Source organism: Gracilinanus agilis, chromosome 2 (genome assembly GCF_016433145.1).
Source record: "Gracilinanus agilis isolate LMUSP501 chromosome 2, AgileGrace, whole genome shotgun sequence".
In the NCBI taxonomy this organism is placed as follows: Eukaryota; Metazoa; Chordata; class Mammalia; order Didelphimorphia; family Didelphidae; genus Gracilinanus; species Gracilinanus agilis.
Genome location: NC_058131.1, coordinates 257,633,403 through 257,647,881, shown reverse-complemented (window position 1 = coordinate 257,647,881; position 14,479 = coordinate 257,633,403). Strand labels below are relative to the sequence as shown.

General features: G+C 36.9%; 1 protein-coding gene across 1 annotated transcript in view; it reads right to left on the bottom strand.

The window, feature by feature from the left end:
* CDH26 (cadherin 26) overlaps window positions 1–14,081 on the bottom strand; it is a 90,861-nt gene extending 76,780 nt beyond the window's left edge. The window contains exons 1-2 of the mRNA XM_044659640.1: window positions 13,942–14,081; window positions 11,781–11,874 (exon numbers count right to left, since the gene is read on the bottom strand). Of these exons, the coding sequence (XP_044515575.1) occupies window positions 11,781–11,874; window positions 13,942–14,081 (234 nt within the window). The remainder of the gene's footprint in view (window positions 1–11,780; window positions 11,875–13,941) is intronic.
* Between the last annotated feature and the right edge of the window lie 398 nt (window positions 14,082–14,479).

Genomic DNA, 14,479 nt, shown 5'->3' with positions numbered 1-14,479 from the left:
TGGACTGTGAAGGTCCCTCTTTCCTCAAAGATTCACTTGATATTGATCTCCACAAAGAACCAGAGGCAGATTCAGGCACACAAAGTTAAAGTCTTTTGAAAACTGAGAATCAAGCACTGGAGCTACTCAATGTGTCCAAAACCTTGATAAATATCCAAGTGCCCCAAGCTGATAGTGGCAGGGCAAGAATCTCACTACACAACACTCTCAGGAAGATTAATGACTTTTTCATTAGGGATGTTTGGCAATGGAGACCTAGAGTAAGCACATTCCTGTACCAATCCCACACTATCAAAATTTATGACCCCTGTGAGGTTGGAAGTCTCAATTACACCCCTAAGGATGTAGAATTATAGTTATCTCTTCCACATCAGGGATACAGCAACACTGTGATCTAGAAATCTGGTGTAAAAATTTTTGGCCCTTCCTTTGAACCAGAGAATTCTAAATGTTTTCACTTTCCTTTGGAAGGGTTTTATAATAAATGAAATTGTCTATATTTATGATATTAAAAGATAAAATTAAAAAATGAAATTATACAACAATATACATATATTTTTTGCATTTTTGAGTTTCTAAACTTTTTTGTGTCATCTGCTGACATTTATGTGTTCACTAAAGCTTTCACAAAACTCCCCCAAATTTCTCAAAATCACAAAGGGGAAAGTTGGATTGTGGAAGGTTTACTAGTATTTGGTTTTAAATAATACATGATGTTTGGCACAAATCAGGTGCCTCCAAAAAATTTCTCTACTGTATTGGGCTGAGTTGAACTCAAAATATCCCAAGGTAGTACCACCACTCCCAAAGTTGGGCCAACCTGCTAATCAGTGTCCTTTCTTTCTTCCATTGCCACTATCATCCTTCCTTTTAGCAAGTCATAATCCCATTATTACTATCATCAGATCTTATTAACTATGCTAAAATTTTCTGAGCCAGGTGTTTGTGAGTTCCTAGTGAAAAGTCAAGATCTGGAGATATGGAGACAATGAGGCACATAACAATAACAACTTTTACTAAATACAAGTACTCAACAAAGATACAGATTAGCAATGAATTTTTTAGGTCCTTGCCCACAAGAGAGCTCCCAGATCAGTCAATGAAGTTCCACTGAGAATGAAAAGTTCAAATCTTTCTCAAAACTATTTTATTTAAGATTTGCCAAACAATGAAACAGTGTCTAATCTATCCATGCCACAAATTTCTATGACTAAAGTTTATGCATGTATTTTAAAATGGTAAAGCCATGTGTACATCTCTGCTTTAAATGTGTTTTTTTGTAGACAGCATATTGTGGGATTTGGGCTTGTAATCCTGTCGGTTTTTTTTTTTATTTTATGTGTGAATTCATCCCATTCACATTCACAGTTATGATTACTAATGGGGTGTTTTTCTTCATCTTATTTCTCCCTATTTATCCTTCTCTTTCTCATTTCTGCCTTTCCCTATTCACAAATGTTTTGCTTCTGACTACCACCTCCTATAATTTGCTCTGCTTTTTGTCCACTTTCCCCTTCTCTTATTCCTCTTTCCCTCATATTTCCCTATAGGGTAACCTAGTTAGTTCTCTATAGCTGGCTGAGTATGGGTATCATGCGCATTTTGAGCCAATTCCCATGACAGTGAATTTAAAAGAATTACCTGCCATCTCCCATCTTCTCCTCCACATTACTGACCCTTAGGCTCTTCAAGCAAGATAATTACATTCTTCTATCTCTCTTTTCTCTTATCACATATTCTTATTTTTCACTCCTTGATATGTTTGTATATAACATGTTCCATGTTAATCCTTTTGTGGAAGGAAACTCAAAAAGAAAATGAAAGAAGAAAATGAAAGATAGTATTCTTTGATCTGGGTTCAGATTCTATCAGTTACTTATCTGGAAACAGATTTCAGCTTTCATTATAAGTCCTTTAGGATTGTCTGAGATCATTGTATTGCTGGGAATAGCTAAATTATTGCTTTTACTGTGTACACTCTTCTTTTGGTTCTGCTTTCTTCACTCTGCATCAGTCCATGTATCTTTCCAGGTTTTAATGAAATCTTGTTTGTAATTTCTTTTTTTTTGTATTTAATTTTTTAAATTTATTGTCATGCAAAACACTTCCATATTGATCATTGGTCATACAAAAACAAAACCCCCAAATAAAACCAAAGATACACAGAAGTGAAATACAGCTCCAACAGTTCTTTCTTTGGAGATTGATAGCATTCCCCATCCTCAGTCTTTCAGGATTGTTACAGATTTGCATTACTCAGAGAAGCCAAGTTTTCACAAATAACCATCATCCAATATTGCATTTATATTGTATAATGTTGTCCCAGTTTTGCTTATTTTCCTTTACACCAGTTCCTCCAGATCTTTCTAGGTTTTTTTTTTAATTTAAACATTTATTAATAATCGTTTTTAACATGGTTACATGATTCATGCTCCTACTTTCCCCTTCACCCCCCGCACTCCCCCCACCCATGGCCAATGCACATTTCCACTGGTTTTGTCATGTGTCCTTGATCAAGACCTATTTCCAAATTGTTGGTGGTTGCATTGGTGTGGTAGTTTCGTGTCCACATCCTCAATCATGTCCACCCCGACCCATGCATTCAAGGAGTTGCTTTTCTTATATGTTTCCTCTCCTGCAGTTCTTCCTCTGAATGTAGGTAGCGTTCTTTACCATAAATCCCTCAGAGTTGTCTTGTGTCATTGCAGTGCTGCTGGTACAGGAGCCCATTACATTCGGTTTTACCACAGTATATCAGTCTCTGTGTACAATGTTCTTCTGGCTCTGCTCCTTTCACTCTGCATCAGTTCCTGGAGGTCTCTCCAGTTCGCCTGGAACTCCTCCAGTTTATTATTCCTTTTAGCACAATAGTATTCCATCACCCGCATATACCACAGTTTGTTCAGCCATTCCCCAATTGAAGGACATACCCTCCTTTTCCAGTTTGTTGCCACCACAAAAAGCAAGTCTATAAATATTTTCTTACAAGTCTGTTTATCTATGATCTCTTTGGGGTACAAACCCAGCAATGGTATGGCTGGATAAAAGGGCAGGCATTCTTTTATAGCCCTTTGAGCATGATTCCAAATTGCCAGCCAGAATGGTTGAATCAGTTCACAACTCCACAAGCAATGCATTAATGTCCCAATTTTGCCACATCCCCTCCCACATTCATTACTCTCCCCTTCTTTCATTTTAGCCAATCTGCTAGGTGTGAGGTGATACCTCAGAGTTGTTTTGATTTGCATTTCTCTAATTATTAGAGATTTGGAACACTTTCTCATGTACTTATTGATACTTTTGATTTCTTTACCTGAAAATTGCCTATTCATGTCTCTTGCCCATTTATCAATTGGGGAATGGCTTGATTTTTTTATACAATTGCTTTAACTCCTTGTATATTTGAGTAATTAGACCCCTGTCAGAGTTTTTCCTTATAAAGATTTTTTCCCAATTTGTTGTTTCCCTTCTGATTTTGACTACATTGTTTTTGTTTGTACAAAAGCTTTTTAGTTTAATATAATCAAAACCATTTAATTTACATTTTGTAATTTTCTCTAACTCTTGTTTGGTTTTAAAGTCTTTCCTTTCCCAGAGATCTGACAAGTATACTATTCTGTGTTCACTTAACTTATTTATAGTTTCCCTCTTTATATTCAAGTCGTTCACCCATTCTGAATTCCAGGTTTTTTTGGAAATCATCTTGCTTATCATTTCTAATAGCACAATAGTATTCTATTACCAATATATACCACAATTTGTTCAGCCATTCCCAAATTAATGAACATCCCTTCATTTCCAATTCTTTGCCACCACAAAAAGAGCAGGTACACATATTTTTGTACAAGAAGGTCCTTTCCTCTTTTTTATTATCTCTCTGGGATACAGACTCAATAGTGGCATTACCAGATTAAAGGATTTTTACAGTTTTATAGCCCTTTAGTATAGTTCCCAATTGACCTCAGAAATGGTTGAAACAGTTCACAACTCCACAAACAATGCATTAGTGTCCCAATTTTGACATATCTCTTACAACATTTATCACTTTCCTGCCATATTGACCAATCTGATAGGTGTGAGGTGGTACCTTGGTTTTATTTTAATTTGTTTTTCTCTAATCAAGAGTGATTTGGAACATTTTTTTCATATGATTATTAATGGTTTTGATTTCCTCATCTAAAAATTGCTTGTCCATATCCTTTGACAATTTTTAAATTTGGGAATGGCTTGTATTCTTATAAGTTTGAGTGACTTCTTTATAAATTTGAAAAACTAAATCTTATATTTGTTATTTTAAAAAATTCCCAATTTGTTGTTTCCCTTCTAATCTTGGTTACATAGGTTTTGTTCATACAAAAGCTTTTTAATTTAACATAATCAAAATTATTCATTTTATATCTACTAACACTCTCTATCTCTTGTTTAGTCATAAATTATTCCCTTCTCCAAAGGTCTGCCAGGTAAACTATTCTGTGTTCCCCTAATTTAGTTATAGTATCACTCTTTATGTCTAAATCATATATCCATTTTGAACTTATGTTAGTATAAGGCATTGATGGCAAACTTTTTAGAGACTAATTGTCCAAAATGCAACCCTCACAGTTTCCCAAGTCAGATAAATTTCCCATGAGATATTTCACAATTTCTTTAATTTTTAAAAATTCTTTTGACTTTATTTGGTTGTTTCCTGATGTCTCATGTAGTCATTAGCTTCCATTTTCCCAGTTCTAATTTCTAAGATATTGTTTTCTTAGAGCTTTTGTGTCTCCTTTTCTATTTAGTCAATTCTATTTTTATAGAGTTCTTTTCCTCAGTGGATTTTTATGTTTCTTTTCATGTAGCTAGTTCTGTGTTCCAAGGATATTTTCTCTCAGAAGATTTTCATGCTATTTTGCAAGTTGGCCTAATCTGTTTTTTTAAATATTATTTTATTCATAATTTTTGTGCCTTCTTTAGCATGCTATCAATTCTTTTTTCATTATTTTCCTGGATCACTCTCATTTATTTTCCTAATTTTTCTTCTATCTCTAATATTTAATTTTTAAAATCCTTTTTGAACACCTCCAGTAATTCTTTTTTGATTTGAGATTAATTCATATCTTTCCTTAGAGGCTTTGGATGCGGTAGTATTGATTTTTTTGTCTTCTGGGTTTCTGTTTTAGTGTTCACTGTCACTAAAATACCTTTTTGTCTTGAGTTTCTTTTTTGTTGTTTGCTCTTTTTCCAACTTTTATCTTGTGTTTTTTTTAACTTTGAAAACTGTCATATGTGGGCTCTGTTCTTGTGAGAGGGTTCTTGTTTATACTACTATCTGGGGGTCCATAAGTTTTCAGCTCTTTCAAGGTGGTATTATTTAAAGAGAAATATATTTAATATTCTCCTGGGCTATGCTCTAGTATGTGAACAACAGAAACCCAAGAACTTTGTCCAGGGTACCCTGCTCTCTCTGGCCACAAGTACTACTGAAATAGTGCTTCTCCTTATCCTGAGATTGCTGCCCATACTAGGACCTGTATTTCTGTATGGGCCATAAAACACAGTCCTGCATCCAAAGCCCACAAAGGAACTTCTGTAATCTTCTGATCAGTTGTCAGACCCCCTTACTATTTGTAGCTGAGAGCTCCTGAAGCCTTTGCTGCTGATTCAGCTCTACCCTAAAAGCCTGTGCTGGCTTGCATACCTAGGACCTGCCTTGTGCTCCACTGTACTCCACTCCCATTCCAGTGTAATAGACCGCTACAGCTGATCTAAATTATCTTGGCTTGAAAAATCATTTTACCTCCTCCTTTTATGTGTTCTGTCATTTGTTTTGAGGCATTATATAAAGGTTGTTTGGAGAGTATTTTTGTAGAAATTAGGTGGGTCTATATACCTTCCCTTCCATATTGGCTCTACCCCTCAAAGATGATACTCTAACAACTCTGAAGCAGGTTTGCTTCTACAGATTTGAATTAGAGAAAAGGGAAGAAATTAGCATTCTTTTAAAATCTTTTTATAATTCTAAAGTTAGAGAGAAGAACCCACAAGATTTCATTTGTTATAAGATTCACTTTTTGGTATTAACATGTTTAGATTATGGATCATAGTTATTCTATTTGTTTTTTCATCTACCATTTGGTAATGGAAATTGTTTATTCATGATAACTCTACCAATCTTTGCATTTTTTTCTCTTTGTAACATAAAAAAGTAAGCAAAATATAATTTTGTTTTCAACTTTAAATTAAAGGTCACATGAGTCCTCAGGAAATGAATATATTAAGATATTTCCAACCAAGCCTGAGATGTTTTATATGTTTCTCTTACAGTAGAAAAAAGTCATAACCCCTAAATAGTAGAGGAAAAGTTAATTTAATATTGCTGACCTGGGTAAAGGGTAAAGTCAGTGCCAGATATTTTTAAGGGAGAAACATATGGAGCTCAAACCACTCTAGGGGAGAGACATATTCAAAGACTTGGAAGCTTTACATATGTAGGGTAGACTAACTCTTCAAAATACCCCTGATGTCCAGTTTTACTCTCTAAAGACTGGAGAATTTCCCTGATGATTGGGGACCCCTCTCTTGGTTTAAGTTGAACTCTCATTCATCTCCCAAATAAGCTTATTCCCTCATGAATTTTCTGGCATGTATACTAACAGATAAAATTTCTCTGGTTTTTACTTGATTTATGCTAGAATAAATATATTTGCTTGCTATTATCTAATATTTTATGTAACCATTTTTTAAAATATTTTAAAGTTTTTAAAATATGTTATGTAACCATTGTTTCAAGGGAATGATCCAGGCTGGCAGGTCTTAGGGCTATCTTAGGAGCAACTTGAGAAATGTTTTAAACTCTCCAAAATTATACCCCCAAAGTATTGGGTTAAAAGAAAAATATATAAAAATATGATTCTAGTCCAATAACCCTCTTGGAAATAGATAAGGAAAGGAGAAAGTATCTGACCACAGCACTTCTCCTGCCCCACCTCCAGATCTCCACATTCATGGCAGAAATCATAATTTCCTTTGAAAAAGAATGGGGAATTTCTCAAAGATAAATATTATTGCAACCTTCAGCCCATGTCTACACTTTAAAACAAGCCATGTGGACAGATATGTCTTACTTAGAAACATATGTTGCATAGGTAAATAAAAGGGGGGAAGGAAAATTAAGTTTTTCAGTTAAGATAAAGATTTTATTTTAACTCTCCTCCTCCACCCTTCCTGGTTATTTACAGATGGTTGTAAATTCTTTTTATGATGTAAAATCAAACTCTATTGGCATTTCATATTTTAGAAACAGTATTCCTTTCACCATGTGGTTTTAGTTAAAATTTTTTAAGTAATCGAAATGTTCATTTTTCTAGTCTGGAACATCATAGTATTCACTGCTGTAAAAGGAAATTCTTGGTTCTCTATTCTGAGTTTACAATTGTGAAAAGGGAATCCTTTATTCTCTTTGCTTAGTTGGAGTTAAAACTTTGGTTAACAATAACTTAAGTACCCCTACTTAGTACCTCACAAGATTGTGAAGCAATATTTACTTTCCTCTGTCTACTTTTAAATTAATCAACAAAAGCAAGAATACACCCATACTTAACCCTAAAGTAAGGGAAACTCTTATTACAGGAGTTTAGACCTGTAATACGACAACCCTACTTAATTTTAAGTAGGGGGAAGTCTGTAACCCATTTGCTAAACTGGTTGACAACTCAGAAATGTGTAAATGCTAGGAGGAAAGTTAACACCTTTAAAGGTAACAAGTCAATCCCACAGACACTGCCCCTGAGCAGTGCTGGATGATTTGGAAACTGTGATTGGCCCCTGTGAAGAGGGGCAGGAACAGGAAACATAAAAGCCATGAAATCCTTGGGCTGGGGCAGTCTCATGAAGTTGAGTCTTGTGGAGAGTGTCTCTTGGAGATAGTCTTCAAAAGAACTTCACTGGAGACTGTGGCATGAATCGTGGCTTCAACTTAGATTCTGACTCCTGGACTACTTCATTGGGTGAGTGAAAAGGGCTTACTCCTTTCCTAGTTTCCTAAGATACTAGCTTCCATCTTGGAGGAGGCCTTGTAGTTACTCACTACTGACCCTCCTGGCTAAGGACTATTATAGGCATTTTCTCTATCCTCTCTTACATTTCTCTACCTTATGGTTTCCCCTCTAATTTGGTAAATAAGCTTCTGACTTGAGATATAATAACTTCAGCAACCACATTATTTCATATAATTTAAGTCCATCCAATAAATTTAACCTTTACACTGCCAACTTATCTTTTATGAAAGAAAAAAGTCTTTATTTGTAAAAAGTTGTCCTTGACACTCCAAAAACTCAAAGTGTCTTTAGGTATTCCTATCCTCAACATACACACCCACACATGTTCATATCTATTATGCACATATGAAATATATGTGTGCATGTTGTAATGTTATTCTCAGGCTGCAGTAATGACTGACAGAAGCACAGCTCAGCTTGTGGGGGGTTGGGCAGTCTTTGGGCCAATAATAATCTAACCACCTTCAGGCAAAGCTGAGAAAAGACCTAAACACAAAGAGCCCCAGGCCCAGTGGCTCCTTAGTAGACTATAACTAGATATCTTTAGATAATAATATAGCTTGAAAGGTAATTGCAAATACTGAAGATATCTCTAGTTGTCAGGAATCAATTCACAGGCCGAAAATTGTGTGGAAAGCCTATGAAGATCCCCCACAGCAGGGAGTCACTCCCAACTGCCAACTCCTAACAAAAATGGAGAATCCATGGAGTGAAGATGGTCTGAACAATAATATGACAACTGCTTCTTATAACTGGTAATTTCTTTAATTAGCTAAGGAGAATATTAAGAGAGGATGTTGAGAACTTAAGAAAGGTGGGGAAGGAAAGAGGTTTCAATGAAAACTAATACTAAATCTAATAAAGTGGGAACTAGGCCATCCCCCTTTCAGGAAAAACTTCTGATGAGGTACCACACTCAGTTTGGCTACAACTTCTGCTCTCTAGCTTGTAGATGACAGGGCTAGTTTGATCAGATGATGTTAAGTGGCTACATTTCTTCAGAGATGATTTGTAGACGTAGATGAAATATATAAGCTGCAGAATGCAGGTTGTAATAGAGATAGACCAGAACAGCTGGATACAGCACTGAGGATTCAGGCTAATCCCAATTTGAAGTAGATTACAGGGGTTCAATGGAGAGTACCCAAAACCTCCCTTCACCCTCTCACCCACACTTAGGACTGAGCTGGTTTGTCTGGGATCCACCTCCTTATATAGTGCTGCCCCAACAGTCTTTTAACTGACTCCTGGCTTCTTTGGGGTTCTAATTCTGAACCCCAACTTGATGTTGCTTATAGAAAAATGGCCACTTGTACAAGATGGCTACAATGTGTACTCATTGATGTATTAAAATATATATATAATGTAGTTTTATTTCCTAAAACATACAGAAAAATACTCTTTAACTCTTTACCTTCTCATTCCTCAACTTGCAACAAACTAACACAAGATCATAAAACCTAAGGACTGAAAAAATAAGGAGAAATATTTTGTTTCCTTTATTCTTCACAGATTTGACATATTCCATTCAAAATTGCATGGGAACATATTGATCTGTGTAGTCATATTCATAGCAATTGAAACAAACAAAATGGAATGAAGAATATGTAAATCAGCAAATTCATTTCTATATAAAATAGCTTCTGAAGACTGTTGAAATGATTATCTGGGACAAGATGGATGCCACTTTGAATGACAGGACCACCAGATGAGAACCTCAGAATGTCCCCAGGTGCCATGAGCCAAGGGCAAAAAGCAATTGGCCCCAGCCCTATAAATACCCCCAAGTGACAAGACAAGCTGGCTCAGATTGGATCAGGGACTTGGGAAGGTGGGAGGTGAATGGTAAATTGTAGAGCCTGAAACCTGTATCCTGTTATCCTACTGAGAGAGCTAGAGAGCAATCACCATCCTTATTAACAGAGCTGAGAGAGTTTACTGATATCATCATTCAAGATCTTCAAATAGCCTTCCCGAATCTCTGGCTTGACTGTGACCAAGTCAGGTCAGAGATAGTGAGAGGGTGAAGAATCTCCAGTTTCTACTAAACCTAGCAATCTCCAGACCTTGATCAATAACCTAGATTATTAGCCTAAATAATTAGCAATAGGGTTCCTAAATCCTCAATCCTATTCCCTCATTTCCTAATCCCATTAATAGATTTAAATATAGTGTTTACCATCAAGTACCTTTCCTGAGTGGTGATTATACCAAAGCCCTTGGAAAGGGGAAATCAATATGCAGTCAAATTATACCATTATCCAATAGCTAATCAATATAGGTTGGGACCTAGTGAGGTTAACTATCCACTCAATCTCTCAGGGATTACCTGCCTGGGCAAACTGTTAGGAAGGGTAGCTGACAATCTTAATTAACCAAGCCTGTCAGAGGGGAGAGGCATAGATTATACCAATAACGACTGCATAGAGGCCTGTGAGAGGAGAGTGTGCTTTCTCCCTCACCAACTACGACCAGTTTAGGCCTGGGCATACAATCCCTCCTCCATCTTTACTATCGTTTCTATAATATCCTCATATACCAATATAACATGACCAAGGGGTTGAAAATGCACCTTTCTCACTTCTCTCTTGACTACTATCACTATTCCAAGAATTCCAAAGCATTTTATCCACATCATTAAATAAATTTCACACAAGCTCTGGTAAAAATGATTAAAGAAATAAAATTGCCATTAACATATTAAGCCCTCAAGTTCAATAAAGTCATGAGATATAAAATAAGCCTACCTAAATCATCAACATTTCTATATATTATCAATAAATTTCGGCAAGAAAAGATATAGAAGTTCCACTCAAAATAACTGCAGACAATATAAAAATATTTGGAGATCTAACTGCCAAGACAAACCAAGGAACTATATGAAGACAATTACAAAATACTTTTTACACAAATGAAGTTAAATCTAAATGTCACAGCATGAGTAGTCCAAGTGTAAGTGAGACAATTATATTATTGGCCATAAACTTAATATTTTTATTAATCAGAAGGGAATAGGGAAGAAGGATGAAAGTGTCAACTGGGTTTTTTGAAAATTTCAATTTTGCCCCTGCCCATTGAGAACTCACACTGAGGGGGAGGCAAGTCCAAGAATCACCTGTTTTAGACTGAACAACAGAACTTGAAGTGTTTGGTGACCCCAGTTTGGGAGGGACTAGTAGACAAAGTCAAATGTTAAGAACCTTTTCTTGTCTTAGTATCCTCTCCCATTGTATTAAAGTCCTCTCCTGGGTAGCCCAGACCTTGACCCTTTCCTTTTGTATTCATTGTAGTAAACCATCCCCTGATCCCCAGGTGCTGGTTGAAGCCTTTTTCCCAAGCCTGCTTGAAACCTCTCAATATATATGATCCCCAAATTCTATTATTCTTTGGAGAACCATCTCATGGGATGATCCTCCCAGAGATACTGTCTCAAGAGCTCCCGGGGAGGACTTCTAGACTAAAATAGCTGCAGAGTAGTAGCAAGGGGCTCTTTCTCTTCACCACCAACCAATGTGAAAATCCTCAAAAAAAGACAAGGAGCAGAATCAGATGATCAAAGGGGCTCTAATGCAGGGTGCTGAATCAAAAGTAGTCAGAGTTTGGGCATTTCCATGCGATAAGGGCATATAGCTACTCATATCAAAGTGTGAACTGATCACCCTTTCCCCTCTACACCTACCACACGAATCAAAGCAGGCACAATTGCTAGGTTCTTGGGAGAGGCTAGCTGAGGACACCTACCTCTGAGAGCAGTGAAACTCGGGACCCCAGAAGGCTGAGAAACATGGAGCCTGGGTGCAGAGACAGGGCAGAGAGGGGCTGCCCAGAGCAGATGCTGGGGAGACACGGAAAAATAGCCTTAGGGTAAAACTGCTAAAGCTCAGATACACAGAGAGCTGCCTGCCCTCCTCATGCAGACTTCTGGCGGAGAAGGAAAGAGAAAACTAACCCAGCAATGGTTAGCAGTGTCCAAGCTACAAACATAAAAAAAGAAAAGAAAAGAAAAGAACAAAGGAAAAAAAAGAAACAGCCTCTGATTCTGGATAATTTTTACTTAGAGAAACAGCAAACTACAGAGGAGACAACAAAAGAGGACAAACAAGCAAACACATCCAAACTTTCCAAAAAAAATGGAAATTGGTCACAAGCTCTCCAAGAAATCAGGCTGGAATTTGAGAGCCAAGTTAAAAAAATAGAAAAAAAAACTTGGCAAGAAAAGTGGGAAATAGTTAAAAAAGAAAATAACAGTTTAAAAAACAAAATTTCTCATTTGGAAATTGAGGTCCAAAAATCAAATGAAATGATAAGCAAATCGAAGACCAAAAATGACCCACTGGAAGCCATGTAAAGCAGGATAGACCAGACCAAAAAGGAAAATCAAAAGATTATAGCCAAAAACAAGTCTTTAAAGACTAGAATTAGGTAAGTAGAAATTAATGATCTCACAAGAATAGAGCAAAGTCAAAAGGTTGACAAAATAGAAGGAAACATGAAATATCTCACTGAGAAAATTGACTGACCAAGAAAAGAGGTCTAGAAGAGACAATTTGAGAATCATTGGTATTCCTGAAAAATCAGAAACAAACAGGAACCTTGACATCATACTACAAAAAATTATCCAAAAAACTGCCGCCCTGATGATTTTGAACAAGAGGGCGAAATAGACGCTGAAAGAGCCCATAGATCACCCTCTACATTAAATCCTCAAAAGAAAACCCTCAGGAATATAATTACCAAACTCAAGAACTTCCAAGTTAAGGAGAAAATATCACAAGAAGCCAGAAAGAGACAATTCAGATATCAAGGAACGCCAATCAGTATTATACAGGTTCTGACAGCCTCCACATTAAAGGACTGAAAGGCTTGTAATATGATATTCAGAAACGTAAGCGAATTGGGCCTACAACCAAAGATCTCCTACCCATCAAAACTGACTATATACTTCCAGGGAAAAGTATGGGCATTTAACAAAAAAGAAGATTTACAAGTATTTATAAAGAAAAGATCAGAACCAAGAGTTCCTGGGTTCTGACTCTGTGTAGTATCTTGGTGCCTGGCTGTGTATAGCAGCTGATTATTGGAACTATCTATTTCCTGATTAAAGACTTGGCTTTTGCTGACTCCTTTAGTAGTTCTGTGTTTTTTTTTCCAATTTAACAAAAGAAAGAGAGAAGGTAGATTGTGCTCTGCCTACTTTTATATTTTATATTTTATCACTGGAAGCATATACGCCCCCACTTTATGCTTAAGTTGGGGGAGATCTGCAACCCACGTGCTAAAGTGGGTGACAACTCAGAAAGGAATGACTGCCCCCTGGGCAGTCCTAAGAAAATTTAAAAATTACAATTGGTCCCTGTAAGGGAAGGGCACAGGAAGTGACAAAAAGAAGGGTCTTTAAAAGTAATTGCAGCTTCCTGTGAGGGGGTTGTTTGAATTTTTTTTTTTGAAGCTCTGGACGCTACTGGAGGATCTTCCTCAGCGTGGACCTGGGACCCTAGCATTTGGTAAGACTGCTCTGGGGTCTTCTCCCCTTGGACTTTGAATTGGTGAGTGGAAAAAAACTGACCTTCCTTTCCTGACTTCCAAAGAGATTAACACCAGATAGGTCTCCCTCTCAGAGGCCAAGTGGGTGATAAATAATTTACCTCTGGGCTCTCCACCTGGGCTTCTGGAGCCCTGCAGGAGCAATGTCAGGCACTGGAGCAGAAATTTAGCTCGTTAAGCTATATTTCTTACTCTACCCTCTTTCTCATTTCTCTACCTTACTCTTTCTCTCTATTTTATAAATAAAACTATTATAAAGTCATTTTGATCTGAGATATATTAATTTTGGCAACCACATTTCTCTTATATTTAGTCCAACATTAATTTTTATCCTTACAATTGCTTAGAAAAGTTTTACCCTAATCTGACTTCCCCATTTGGTTGCATGTCCGGCAGCAGCTCCTGCCAGCACCAACAGAAAGAAGAAACAGGCCGAATACTTTCTGGTTCACCACTGATATACTCTCCTGGCTCCACCCTCTGTATTGGCTTTTGCATGCTGATGACTAATGTCAGGATGCTGGAGACATTTAAGATGATGCCACACACCTAGCCTGTAGAGAATGCAAAGGGCTAAGTCATCTTTTCCTTGTTCCCCTCCCCTCTAGCATCCTTTAGTGGGGTCAGGCTGGAAGTACTATCTCAGAGAAAAGAGCAAGTTTTTGAGACAGAAGGTTGAGCCAACCAAGGACATTTGCCGAATTGTCTGGTTTCTGCTAGAAGAAAGACAACAGGTACCCAGAATTCTAAGAGAATAACATTTCCAAGAATCTATTTTGGTGACTGTCTAGTTTTTTATACTAGGTGGGCTTGACTTTCTCACAGGTTAACACTATATCTTGACTACTGCAGCTATTGGTGTGTCAGAGTGTGTGGATTAAAGCTTGGATAGTTGA